This window comes from Agelaius tricolor, unplaced genomic scaffold (genome assembly GCF_023055355.1).
Source record: "Agelaius tricolor isolate 1412-34295 unplaced genomic scaffold, bAgeTri1.0.p SCAF_23, whole genome shotgun sequence".
Lineage (NCBI taxonomy): Eukaryota > Metazoa > Chordata > Aves > Passeriformes > Icteridae > Agelaius > Agelaius tricolor.
The window spans coordinates 5,128,159-5,140,843 of NW_027269283.1; the positions used below are offsets into that span (position 1 = coordinate 5,128,159).

The following is a 12,685-nucleotide window of genomic DNA, read 5'->3' on the forward strand; positions in this document are numbered from 1 at the left end:
CTCTGTCTAGCAACAATTCCCATGGTGTTAAAGAGGGCACAGAACCAAAACATGAATAAAAATAGGAGCAGATACCCTCTGCTGAAGCAGAAACACCCTCCAAAAAATAGCAGCAGCAAAGATAGCTGGTACTAAATATTTATGTTTACAAGCAAAGTACATATGATACCAGATTTTCTGTAGGGAGAAAGAAGGAAAAGTGGAGAAAACCCAGAGTGTGTGTGGGTATTGCAGGATAGAGCTGGAAGAGGGAGGTGACAGGAGGAAATGTAGAAATCAGTTACATTTAACTTGAGTAAGAGCAAATACTGCATGCTAAATATATGCATGAAAACTAAGAGCAAAATGAGTTTTAGTTGTATTCTTATGGTTTTTGATTTATTTGGATTTTAAATCTCAGCTTCCTGGACTTGTAAATTTTTGGGATGGTGAGAAGAAAATCTACAGTGATTATCATCTAGAATGTCTGAGCCTTCTCCAGCACAGAATACAAAGCCAACTGTCCGCATCTGCTCTTCATCTATTTTTACACAACTGCTTGTGGCTCCTTGGCTTGCTGACCACTTATTTTTCAGCATGTAAGTAAAAATTACAGTACTTTACTCAGACATGGTTGTTGAGCATGTACAGCTGACACTGAAACCAGAGTTTTGTTAGGTTTTTTTTTTTAACTAAAAAGGTCTTGAGGGAAGAGGAATATGTGCCAAATTATCCAGACTTTAAGTTGCTGGGTTTTGACAAACATTTATTAATGCAAGTCTCGGCAACAGAATTTTTTATTGCAGTTATTTTCAACCAGCAGGAATGTCATAGCTCTACAGCACAAAGCCAGGATGACACACATCTTGTTCACCCCCTTTCCACACCACTTTGTGTATCAGATGTGCTCAGAAATATCCTGTATAGACAGTTCCACCCTCTCCACTTCTGAGACTGCACAGCCCAAAAAACCTGGTAGCCTGCTCCACTCCCCCCTAAATTATTCCATCTGTAAAGCACAAATAACAAAATATATTTTTACTTCTAAGAGCTTCACTTATCTGCAGAAAAATAGAACTGCTTAAGAGTGAGCGATTTAGATTAAGGAAGGGTCCAAGTACACACGCTCTGGACCTCCCAAAAAAATTGTAAGGAAGAAGCATTCACAACTTGATCCAACTAAAAAAGGAGCCAGCCAGTGTTCAAGGAAAGGAGATTCATCCTATCCAAAATGCTGAATGTCTTCTCATCCTTCTCTCTAGAGCAGGATAAAGAAGATGGAGCTGTAGCTGTGAAACTTTTCTCTAAGTATGGAGGTACATTAAGAATGAACATTCCAAACACATCAAAATATCAGAAAAAAATAGAAGTTTTTTTGGTTTTGTTTGGTTTTTTTCCAAAATATAGTGAAAATAGCATACAGAGCTTCAATATCCACAGCACAAACCAAAAACCAAACAGAGCTCATTTGATCTAGAGTGCTTTTGTTAAGGTATTCAGAGACTTTAGTGCATTCTTTTTAGAACTAAGCTCAGAAACTATATTTAATTTTTCATTTTATTAGAAAACTAAACTGTATGAGGCAAAGAAACATTTAATCAAACACACAACAGTGAAAACATGGCACTGACAAGGCAATTAGCCCAACCATTGTATCAAACTCTGCTTCAGGATTCTCTATTGCTTACAGTCAAGTATACATCATCTCTGCCATGTGAGACATTTTCTTGGGAATATATAAGTAGTACTCCATGTATCCCGAAAGATCTTCAATAGTCACATCATCCACAAAGGCTCGAGCTTGCTCAGAACAAGACCTGGGAGAGCTGGCAGAGGCTGTGCCAGAGGGAGATCTGTTCTGGAGGGAGTGGGCATGGACTCCCAGGACAGCCCTCTCGCACTCGGACAGGACGCTGCGCAGGCCGGAGAAGGAGTACACCTGCATGGTGCGCCACTGCTGGCACTGGCACTTCCTGTCCCTGCAGGGGCACTGCCTGCCCTTGCTGAGCATGGATAAGGACTGGAAATCTGAGGTTTGCAAGCTGTTCTCAAAGGATGAGGAGAGAGCAGGGCAGTTCTCCCCCAGCTGTTGCAAAGGCTCTTCGGCGGTGAAAGCTTCCAACGGTTCAGTTCTGTCGTTACTGGCCTCAAGGTGAGAATCCTGCCCGTCCTTCGTACCATGTTCTGCTGGGACAAAAACATCTGAGCTGATGACACCCTTGGAAGTGTCTGCCTGGGGTTTGTGTTTCAGCTGGCTGTTGGCTTTCATGTTGCAATAGGTGAACTTGGGAGGGTGCAGGACCGGAGACTTGGAGCGCCGGCGCCGCGGGACCCTTGCTGATCCTCGTGAGGGCTTTCTCACACACCTGCAGGGTTCAACAGGTGAGCAAGTGGGTAACTCCAGAATCTACACTACAGCTCAGGAAGCTCTAAAATGTGATTAAAAACATTTTACAAGGTTATTTTTCTGCTCAGAAATACCAGATGGCTGGACACTTACAATCTCTGACACAAACCATGGAGGACTCTGAAGAAATTCGGGTTCCCCCAAAGGAAAGATACATACAAGGAACCCTTACTCAAGGTGCTTCCCCCCAGCTCTTCCTACTCAAGGTGCTTCCCCCCAAGTCTTCTGCCTTAAGCAAATGATACTCTGTCATCCCAAACTGAACTGTAGTGCAGAACCTGGGTCAGTTGGAGCTGCTGGCAGAGTCACACTGAATATCCAGGTACTTCAAAAGCAATAAAAGAACCCAAGAGTGAGGTGAGAGGGGGTTGCAAAAGTTTAAGACTTGCAGAAAAGTATTATTGATGATATCAACAGGAAAGAAAGTTTTGGGAACCCTCTCTCAGAGAAGATGCAATATTGTTTTTAAAGACTTTGATGAAATCAAAGAACAACATATCAGTTATGGAAACATTTTGTGATAGAAAGGAAAGATATCTTGAAGCAACTAATTAACAACAAGTGGCAGTGAAAGCAGCCTGTAACTGTTGAATGTGTCATGTTTTACCCATGCCATGCCTCCTTGGAGCTGACAGGCTGCTGCTTGGCTCCATCCATGGCTGCTCTTGTCGCTGTTCTGAGAATGGTCCCGTCGCCCACGGACAGAGCTGCAATACATCTGGGTAAAAAGGGAAATGCCACATCACCAAATGCCTGAACACACGGCTCCAGAGGCCCACATCCAGCCTCTGTGCTTTGGATGCTCAGCTAAGCCCATCAAATTTGCTACCTCTGTAGTCAGTGGGTAGAAACAGAGCCTTAGAGAGATTTATACAACCCCTCTTACTATACTGGCCTGGTCAAGTGCCTAAAGATAGGTGAGATGAAATAAAAGGCAGCCAAAATGCCCAGAGGTTGATGTCATGCCCTATTTGTACCAAAATGACACATTAAAGGAATGTACACTAGGGTTCCAAACATTCTTGTCAGACAATAGTCATTAAGGACAGTCTCCTACTCCTCTGAAATGCAAAGCCAGGCACCTGGAGCAGCAGGCTGAGGGGGAGTTGGTGGAGAAGTGGAGGAGGTACAACAGGCAAGGACAGATTACTGATTTATTTAGTTCTCATTAAATTTTTGAGATAAGCATGGAATGAAAAAAGCATCTGACCCTAGAGGTCTAGATGACAAACATAAATGCCTCAGCACATGAATCTGTATTTATAATTATGATGGCTGCAGGTGTGATTTGGAACACAGGAAATTTTAAGAAATGAGGCTGAAATTCAGCAAAGAGCCCAAATACTCTCCCCAAAGTTGATCTTAATGGATTAGTCACAAGATTTGAGCTGTTCACAACACATGCCTGCAAAACAAGATCTTTTTATGCCTAAGATGTCATCAGGAATCAACCAGAAGCCCACACAGTCTGCCAGTGGTACTACATCAGAAGTGTTATGATTAATAACCATAGTTCCTTGATAGAGAACAGCTATTTTTTTCCACATTGCTCAGAAGACATCCTGAAGTAGAGGGAATGAGGAGCAAAGCAAAATATATTTCCCCATGCAGAGGAAGTCCTGAATTCACAGTGTTGATGGCTGTGGGGATGAATTCACAAGGCAACACTGTCAACACATAACTTCCTCTTGTGTTTGTAAATTCCTAAAAGACTTCAAATGAACTGTCTCAGAGTGTTAGACAGCATAATTTTATCAGCTCTTACACTACATATTATCAGCACACCCAGTATCTTACTGAGTAAGTTTTTATAGTAAGAATGTTTGCAGAGTCCACAAAATCCCCTGAAATCAGAAATGCTTAGAGTTCATATTTAGCCTGGCCCTTCCCAGTGACACTGGGCTCCCCAGCACACTCTGAGGCGTTGGTGCTGCTGTCCAGACACTTTCCAAGCAAAATTCTCTGCACTAAATAAAGGCTTATAATGTGGCTGAAGACACCAGTGTTTACAGGGACAGACAAACAAATTCTGTGTCACACCAGGTGACCACAGTGACGACAGTTAAAAGTGGGTTCACTGCTTTAGGTGAGTTTTTTCATGTTTCCATGCAGTCACTGTGTGATTTCAGTTGGATATTAGTCAAAATTACTCTGTAATAAACTATTGCTTTGCATATTAGACAGTTATAATGACTGTATTTCATCTGAAGGGATGCAGTTCAGAGAGAGCAAAGAACCTTTCACCAAATGACTTTTTCTTTTTGAAATGTAAAATAATAGAAAAAAATACAAATATGTTATAAAAACCTGACAAATTACATTGCCTTTTTTGTTGCTCACTTACCCTGCTGCATCCACTCTCAGCTTTTTGAATGCTGTTTGTAGACTCTCCTCCTCTTCATCTTTAGCTTCCAAGTCCATTGATGTGCTCTCAGTGGGTAACCAACCGTGCCATATAGAATAAACTGAAACACAGATATTGGGATTTGATACTGAGATCTGAACACAGAGGCTCTGTACAAAACTGACTGACACTGTGATGGGTGCTCATTCTTCTGTGGGCAATGTCACTGACCAGACCCACTCTGGACTTTACACTGGGAACGCCAAAGTCTGAGTTTTTCAGAATAAGCACAGCCTGTGTTAAAAATATCAAAGAGTCTTCTTATCAATGGATGAATACAGATGCTGGCAACCTGTGTAACTGAGCTGTGAGCATGGCACTTGCAGCAGAGCTTCAGAAAGGTTTCAGGAGTCACAGAATGGTTTAGGATGTCAGGGATCCCCACAGGTCCCGCTCTCTTGCTCAGGCAGGGCCACCCCACGCTGGTTTCCCAGGACCATGTCCAGGTCGCCTTTGAATAACCCCAAGGAGAAAGACTCCAGAGCCTCCCTGGACAGCGTGTGCTCAGCCACCCTCAGGGAAAAGCTTTTCCTTACGTTCAGACAGCGTTTCATTGTGTGCCCATGGTGCCCGGTCCGGCCCGCAGACACCACCGAGCAAAGCCCGGCTGTACCCTCTGTGCCCACCCTTCAGGCATCTCCCACTCTGCTGAGATCCCTCCCGAGCCCTGTCTCACCGCCAGCAGCGCGGGGCCGGCTGGGCACTGCCCGGCGTGACAGCCCCGCTGGCACGGACAAGGGGCCGGGACCGGCGCCAGGCCCGAGCCAGGCCCGCGCTGCCCGTGCCCGCCGGAGCCTCCACAGCCGCCCAGCGCCGGCCCCGCTCCGCCCCCTGCCCCGGGGCCTCCCCTCGCCGCCCCGCCAGGAAGACCCGCGGCAGCCCCCCCGTTCCGCTCCGTTCCGTTCCGCTCGGCTCCGCTCGCGGGGCGGCCGGGCCGGGGCCGCCACTCACCCTCACCCACCGCCGCCTGCCCGGGGCGCGCAGCACAACAGGACGTGACGTCACCGCCCGCGGGGGCGCGCCCGGCCCCGCCCGCCCCGCCGGGAGCGCGTGCGCGAGCGGCGGCGGTTCCGGGGGGCGGCGGGAGGCGGCGGGTCCGGCCCGCGGAGCGCGGTGAGTGCCGCTCCCGTCCCTGTGTCCGTCCTCATCTCCATCCCCTCCGCGTCCTCATCCCACTCCCCTGCGCGGGTCCCCCTTGCTCCCCCTGAGCGCCGGTGAGCGCCGTCCGGTCCCCGCGGCGAGACCTTCCCGCGCGGTTCCCGCCGCCGGCGGTCCCCTCGTGAGGGCGGAGGGCGCCGGGGGAGCCCCGCCGGGCGCGGGCCGGTGCTGAGTCACGGCCCAGGGGGAGCGGCGGGGGCTGTTGGGGCTCCCCGGAGTGCGGGCGGGAAGGGCTGGGGATGGAGCTCCGGGCGGTTCAAAATACAGAATGAAAAAATAGAAAATAGAAAATAGAAATGAAACATACACAAGTGGCTGTCCCGCGGCCCGTGTGCTGCCCCCTGGGCCTTGGCCCGGGGTGTGTCCGTCCGTGCCCGTGGTAACCCGCGGGGGATGGAGGTGCCCGAGCCTTGTCCCTGCGCTCGGTGGGCTGGTAGTGCGGTGGTACTGGGAAACAGCCGAAAATCGAATGGAAAGGGAAAGGTGCGTGTTTTCCTGGGAGGTAAAAAACAGTAAGTTTTCAGTGTGTTTTTTGACACGGTAAAGTTTGACTGGTTTTCACAGTAACTTTTTTTTTTTATGTGTGTGCTCGTTGGCTGGTGGATTTAAAATACTTAAGCTCATACTTTGTTATCGTTCAGTGAGACTTCTATTTAAATAAATTCTGCATTGTTTTGAGGGTTTGCCGTGTTGGTGATGAAGGGCAGCACGATAAAATATTTAGTCTAAAAACTGGTACTCTATTGTGAGTAATGTACAGTGATTTTAAAACTTTCATCCTTCTGCTAAGGCTGTAATACAGGAGTTTGCTGTTAAAAACACCCAAACTTATGTAGCCTGATTGTTTTTAATTTCAAAGAATCATCTGAGGAGGACTTGGGGGCCAAGGAATAAAAGCAAAGTAGAGACCATCTGTTTCACCAGGGCAGTAATATTTGGCTAAGAGAAAATATGCAATAGTAACTTGTTCAGATGAGCATCATGTTGTTAGTGTTTGAGCTTCTTCCTCTCCTGTTTACTCCCTGTCTGACTCATGGGACACCATGTGCCTTGAAATTGTTATGCTGCATTATCCTTGTGTGTGTGTGTCATAATAGCTGTGTGCAATCCAGGCAGAATCACAGCACTGAGAGCAGCCAGAGCAGCAGTGGGGAGGGAGAGCTGCCTCCTCCAACTGCAATGAGAGGGAGCAGAGATTTCCCCCATCCCTCTGCATGAGTAACTGAGCTGCAGAGCTTCTGACACAAAAGATCTCAGTGAAGAGAGAGTTCTTTTCCTTGCTACAAAAAAAAAACCTTGTGCAGGGCTTTGCACTTCCTTTTGCTGGAGCTCATGAGGCTCCTGTTGAGGTCCCACTGGTGTTTCAGCCGTTCATCCCAGTTTGGTGGCATCAGCAGACATGAGGGTCCCCTGCCACAGCACCCAGGTCATTAATGAAGGACTGGACAGTCTGTCCCTGGGGTACACCACTGGGCCTGACCGCCAGCAAACCAAAAGAGCATCACATTTGGAAAGATTTGAGGTCCTTTGTAGCTAGACTAAATGATGGCCAGGGTAGATTAAAAAAAAACAGCCTTTTTTTTTTTTTCCAATTTAAAGCAAGGCTTTCAATTTGCTTTTTGTATTTGTTTGCAGTTGTACTTTTTCACAAGCTGATACTGGTAAATTTTAACAACTACTTGTAACTATAATACCATGTTCTGATAGGACTGTGTAGCTGTTGCTGGGACCTAAACATAAGGTCAAAAAGTTTTGTTTGGCTTAAAACTTATCTTGTTTTTTAAAAAAAAATCTCTTGGTTTGGGTTTTTTTAAGTGTACGTGTAACACTGGATCCCAAATTTGGAAAGAAGAGTTGTAGAAGGTTGACTGTTTCTAATAGTGTTGTTCCTTCTCACTTTCACCTCTTCTACAATTATTCTGATATCACTGTAAGACAAAAGGAAGAGTCTGGTTGGGCTGTAATGTATGTGCAAGATGCTGTTGACACTAAATTTGGCTTTGAATTGTTAATTCACCTGCAGTTGTACAAGAGACTGTTCATTTCATTCTTGGGTACCATAAAGCTTGTTCTGAGTCAGCTCTCAAAAATGTGCTACTAGAATGACCTCAGCTTTGTGTGCTCAGTGTGCTATTTTGAGTTTATTTTCACGTATTATGGTGCTGCTGGGCAACTAATGTTTTTAACAAGGATTTGGCCCTTATTTTCATGTATCTTTTTTCTGATTGTAGCAGTACATGGTAATTCCATCACCTCCTGGCCATCCCAATGATGAAATCAGAAGCTAAGGATGGAGAAGAGGAAAGCCTGCAGACAGCATTCAAAAAGCTGAGGGTTGACACAGCTGGGTGAGTAACAGCACAGGAAGGGACAGACATAACATCTTACAAATGGACTCCAAGGGAACACCCTTGCTGTGAAATTTGAGGGAATGAGGTAATTGCAGAAGGTTAGGCAAAGAAAGCTTTCATTGTAGTTAAACAGACTGAAATAAATTCACTCCCTGCAGACTGCACTTCTTAAGGAATTGTAAATTGATTGCTGTCAGCTTGCAGCAGGTTTGAAAGAAACCTCACAATCATGATCAGCTCACAATGGGCTTGAAATGAATTTTGGCATGAGTCTGGCTGCCAGAGGTTACCAGTGCTAGAGTCCATAGGACTAGAACTCTGCTGTTGAAGTTAGCATATTATTCTCATGACAGGCCTTCAGAACCATGGTAAAGTCACATCTTTTCCCAGGAGAGAAACTTTCTTTCCATGTCAGTAAGGGAGAGATAGTTAGATTCAGTGCACAATTCCCACACAAACTATTTTCATTGCTGTCACAAAATTTCTATTAATAACCAGAATGACTAAATGGGAAAGAATGCTTTTTGTGTTGCCTTGGTTTGTGGAGATCTGTCACATGGCACTTACCTTCACTGTCCCAGGTGGCAGAACACAAGCACCACATGTCTTCTGTTGGTAATGATAATTTTTACCTGAAATTAATTAAAGGAAGGCTTCCATTTAATGTTTTTTTCTGCTGACAAATGTGCACCGTTGTATATTACCTGTAGAATCTGGGATCCCATAAGCTGTTGTCAGTGATGCAATTACACTGTCACTGAAATGAAAGGGCAGGTAAGGCAGCATCAACATGGTAACTAGAATTAGCACAGAACTGAGATTGTGAGTAGATGGGCTTCTAAAGTTATCTTTTGTTTAAGTAATTAAACTCATTAGTAATGTACTACCTCTAATTTCTTCAGTATCTCTAGTACCATCCTCCAGCTGGGCATATTTGATTACTTTGGAGTTTTTACTGGTGCCTTTTGATCTTATGTTCTGTATTCACTGTCCTTCAAATGGAAAATAGTTTGATTAATAGTTTGGATTCTCTTAACCCCATCCTAGATCAGTGTGTGGGGACTTAATTTCCCTTTTCAGGGAATCCGTCCTGTTTACAAACTGATTTAGCATAGGATTTGGAAAATAATTTTCTTGGGACTTCCAGTGTAATATGTGACGTCACAGCTTGAAAGAATTGTTCTGGGATTATTGTGAGTCCTTCAAAATGGGAGTGTGGAATGAATTCATAGCACCAGAAAATTTACTAAATGTGCTAGGGTCCCTGCCTTGAATAGAAACTGAAGGACTGACACAACTCTGTGGCTCAAATGATTCAACTTGCAGGAGTATGAAGAGTTTTAGCTTATGTTGACAGGCTATGTTAGACAGAGGCTTAAGTGTTCTTCAGCTAAACAAAGTCTATTTATGTCCAAAGAACATTTATTTTTAGGAAAGAATGGCTTATTTGTCTCTGGAAAAAGAGCCGTGTTTCTTCAGTGGTGGTGTTGCTGCCTTCCCCTGTCCTGGGAAGCTGAGATTTGGCCATTGTGTGTGTTTGTCACTGACACGTGGGGCTGGCTCTGCGGTGCTGAACGGCATCCCTCGGTCAAAAGGTCTGTTACACAGACCTTGGGATGGGAGTGTGTCAACACTCATCCTTCAGCACTCATCCTTCTGATGTGGGTCTTTGTGGGCAGGTCTTTGAAGATGTATTCTAAATTATTTGGAGCACTGTTTTCTGGCAGAAAAGATGGACAAGGGTTTATTTTCATATTCGTAACGCTAACCAGAGCAGGCTGTTAACTCTTCATTCTGTCTCTCACAGATGTACCACTTCTCTCTCTGTGGGTGATGGGACAAGTCCCAGAGCAATAGTTAGAACAGTGGCAGATGAAACCAAACCTAAGAATGTGTGTGCTTCTAAGGAAACCTGGCATGGGTAAGAGAAGCTTGGGATTATCAGACTATTTCAAATGATACTGCATTGAAAAGGAGTACTAAGTAGACAGTTTCTAGTTGGTGTCCCTCTAAACAAGAGACCTGAATTGTCTTTACCAGAGAACTTTATAAAATACAGCAGCTTTTTGTCTTCATATATGACTGCTGTTCTTTACAGTTATGTGAACTGAAAGGAAATGCTGGTCACCTGTAGGTGGCTAAACGTTGTAGATATTTCTCAATGCAAATGTGAGCTGCTGGTTTTGAATCAGACAATCATGAATGCATCTCTTTCAATCATTGTTTGACAATGCAGAATCTGTCATTGTGCCTTGGGAACTAGATTAAAAAAAATAATTGGTTTCTAGAGTATCTCTGCAGAACTTCATGCTCATCTGAAGCAAAACCATCCTTTGCCCTTGATTCATTAGTTTTGTGCTCTTGTCTTGTGCTTTGTCCTTCTTTTAGTGATTCTTTTGTCATGTCTCACAAGCTTTACTCATTTTTTGACCTTTAAAGCCCACTCTCTGAGATGCATTTCCATGATGTTGCTTTTATATTTTATACAACTGCTTGTCTAGAACTGAGTCAAATTCCAAGACAGCAGATTACCCTGAGCAAATACTCCAAACCTAAAGCTTCTGCATGCAATATAAACACAGGAGAGATTTTGCCCAGTGTTACTTATAACCCAACAATAATATTTTGGTGAATCTTCATTCCTTTTGTGCCTTTTCCTGGCAGGTCTGTAAAGAAGCCCTCGAGAGGAGTTGTGAGAACCCAGCGTCGCAGGCGTTCCAAGTCTCCAATTCTTCACCCTCCAAAGTTTATCCACTGCAGCACAAAATCACATTCCACATGCAGCCAGCTGGTGCAGAAGAGCCAGGCTGATGCCCAGGAGGACAGCAGTGGGTTTGGGGTGCCAGTCCCAAAGGAAGCTTGTGCACATGAACACTGCAGTGTCACTCCAGACGTTGGCCACAAGGGAGGTGATGAACCTTTGGGAGTTTCTGTTTCACGGCTGACATCAGAGAACACACAGGAGAACTCTCCAGCTGCAGCTTCTCCAGCATCCAAAACAAGCCTAAAGACTACAGAGCTTTCTGACTTCCAGTCTGTGTCCAAGCTGACCATGAGTGAGCCGTGTGCATGTGCAGGTAAAGCCTGCCAGTGCAAACTGTGGCAAGATATGGAAGTGTACAAATTCTCTGGCTTGCAGAACACCCTCCCTCTGGCACCTGATAGAACGGTTTGTGAGGATCACTCCCAGCCCTTGCCATCAAGAACTCCCTCAAGTTCCCCACGCTCTTGCTCTGAGCAAGCCAGGGCCTTTGTGGATGATGTGACAATTGAAGATCTTTCAGGGTACATGGAGTATTACTTGTATATTCCAAAGAAAATGTCTCACATGGCAGAGATGATGTACACCTGACAGCAAGGAGCACTAAAACCAGAAGGGTGGCTGGTTGAAATCTGCCCTCAGGCACATCATGTGAATATGCAACCCACTCCCTGCTCACTGTGCTTGCAATAAAAACACTTCTTTGCATCTCAGCTGATGTTGATTATTTAAGCTGGACAAACAGTTTAGTTTCAGCATTATAATTTAAGCTTGGAATAGATAATGTGGTAAATGAAGTTAGAGTGTACCTACCCATACTTAAGAGACCCAACACTCTAATTCTACTTTGGTTCCAAAATCCTCTTTTTGCTTTGTTTGAGAGGAGTCACTAGATTGCTCAGTGATTAGAGCTCTTCTTGTGAGACACCTGGTGTCATTCAACTCCTTTGAAATCACTTTGACCTCAGGTTGTAAGACTCAGGCTTGTGGTTTTGGATGCTTGTGCCTCTGATTTGATTTCATAAAGGAGTGTGACCATCTCCTACTCTCCCCTAGGTACTTTTACTGGAAAAGTGGAAAGCAAACCTTTCACTGAATTTCTAACAGGCCTTAGAGACTTATGTGCAAGAGAAACACCCTGCATTCTTCAGGGAAGTTGCTGCTGTGGTTAACCAAAGGAAAAGGGAGGGCAAGGGCTCTGCTCATTGTATTTGTTATGGTGAGCAAACCAGAATTTGCTCATTTCAGTGGTCTTAATTCATACACTGTCTGTCACTTCTGGGTTTTTTTAGCTTCTTTTTTAGCCTGCTCTATAGGACCAAGTATTACCCTTCCTTCAGGCATTAAAACCCATAGACTGGAGTGAACAGTTGTCAGTTTTAGGGGAATCTTAAGCACTCTCTCCACTCCAGTCCTGCTAAACCATCATCACTTTAGCTGCCCTGTCCAGCTTTGCATTCTCCTGGAATTGACTGCTTCAGAAGCAAGCAGCTCTCTATACATGGTGTGCATCAGCACAGTGTCTCTTTTATGAGTGTCCAGCAAAGGAGCATCCCATCAAATATTATAACTTGTTGAGGGTAAGAAAAATTGTGCTTGGTTTGTCTTTACTATTTGTGGTACCT

The 12,685-nt window shown here is 44.9% G+C and overlaps 2 protein-coding genes across 6 annotated transcripts; one reads left to right on the top strand and one right to left on the bottom strand.

Moving 5' to 3' along the window:
• Positions 1 to 728: 728 nt before the first annotated feature.
• Positions 729 to 5,858, bottom strand: LOC139599337 (oxidative stress-responsive serine-rich protein 1-like). Of its 2 annotated transcripts, none has more exons than XM_071446552.1 (4): positions 5,742 to 5,858; positions 4,731 to 4,851; positions 2,994 to 3,104; positions 729 to 2,345 (listed from the first exon to the last, which is right to left on the bottom strand). In XM_071446552.1, the coding sequence occupies exons 2-4, from the start codon at positions 4,805 to 4,807 to the stop codon at positions 1,670 to 1,672; spliced, it is 864 nt and encodes a 287-aa protein (XP_071302653.1). In that variant the 5' UTR covers positions 4,808 to 4,851; positions 5,742 to 5,858; the 3' UTR covers positions 729 to 1,669. The 2 variants fall into 2 exon arrangements, with proteins under 2 accessions (XP_071302653.1, XP_071302654.1); XM_071446553.1 differs by lacking the exon at positions 5,742 to 5,858 and adding an exon at positions 5,467 to 5,728.
• Positions 5,788 to 11,773, top strand: LOC139599335 (oxidative stress-responsive serine-rich protein 1-like). Of its 4 annotated transcripts, none has more exons than XM_071446548.1 (4): positions 5,793 to 5,903; positions 8,180 to 8,296; positions 10,107 to 10,220; positions 10,964 to 11,773. In XM_071446548.1, exons 2-4 carry the CDS (start codon positions 8,217 to 8,219, stop codon positions 11,649 to 11,651), a joined length of 882 nt encoding a protein of 293 aa, XP_071302649.1. In that variant the 5' UTR covers positions 5,793 to 5,903; positions 8,180 to 8,216; the 3' UTR covers positions 11,652 to 11,773. The 4 variants fall into 4 exon arrangements, with proteins under 4 accessions (XP_071302652.1, XP_071302649.1, XP_071302651.1 ...); XM_071446550.1 differs by lacking the exon at positions 5,793 to 5,903 and adding an exon at positions 5,919 to 6,460; XM_071446549.1 differs by lacking the exon at positions 5,793 to 5,903 and adding an exon at positions 5,920 to 6,431.
• The last annotated feature ends 912 nt before the right edge of the window (positions 11,774 to 12,685 follow it).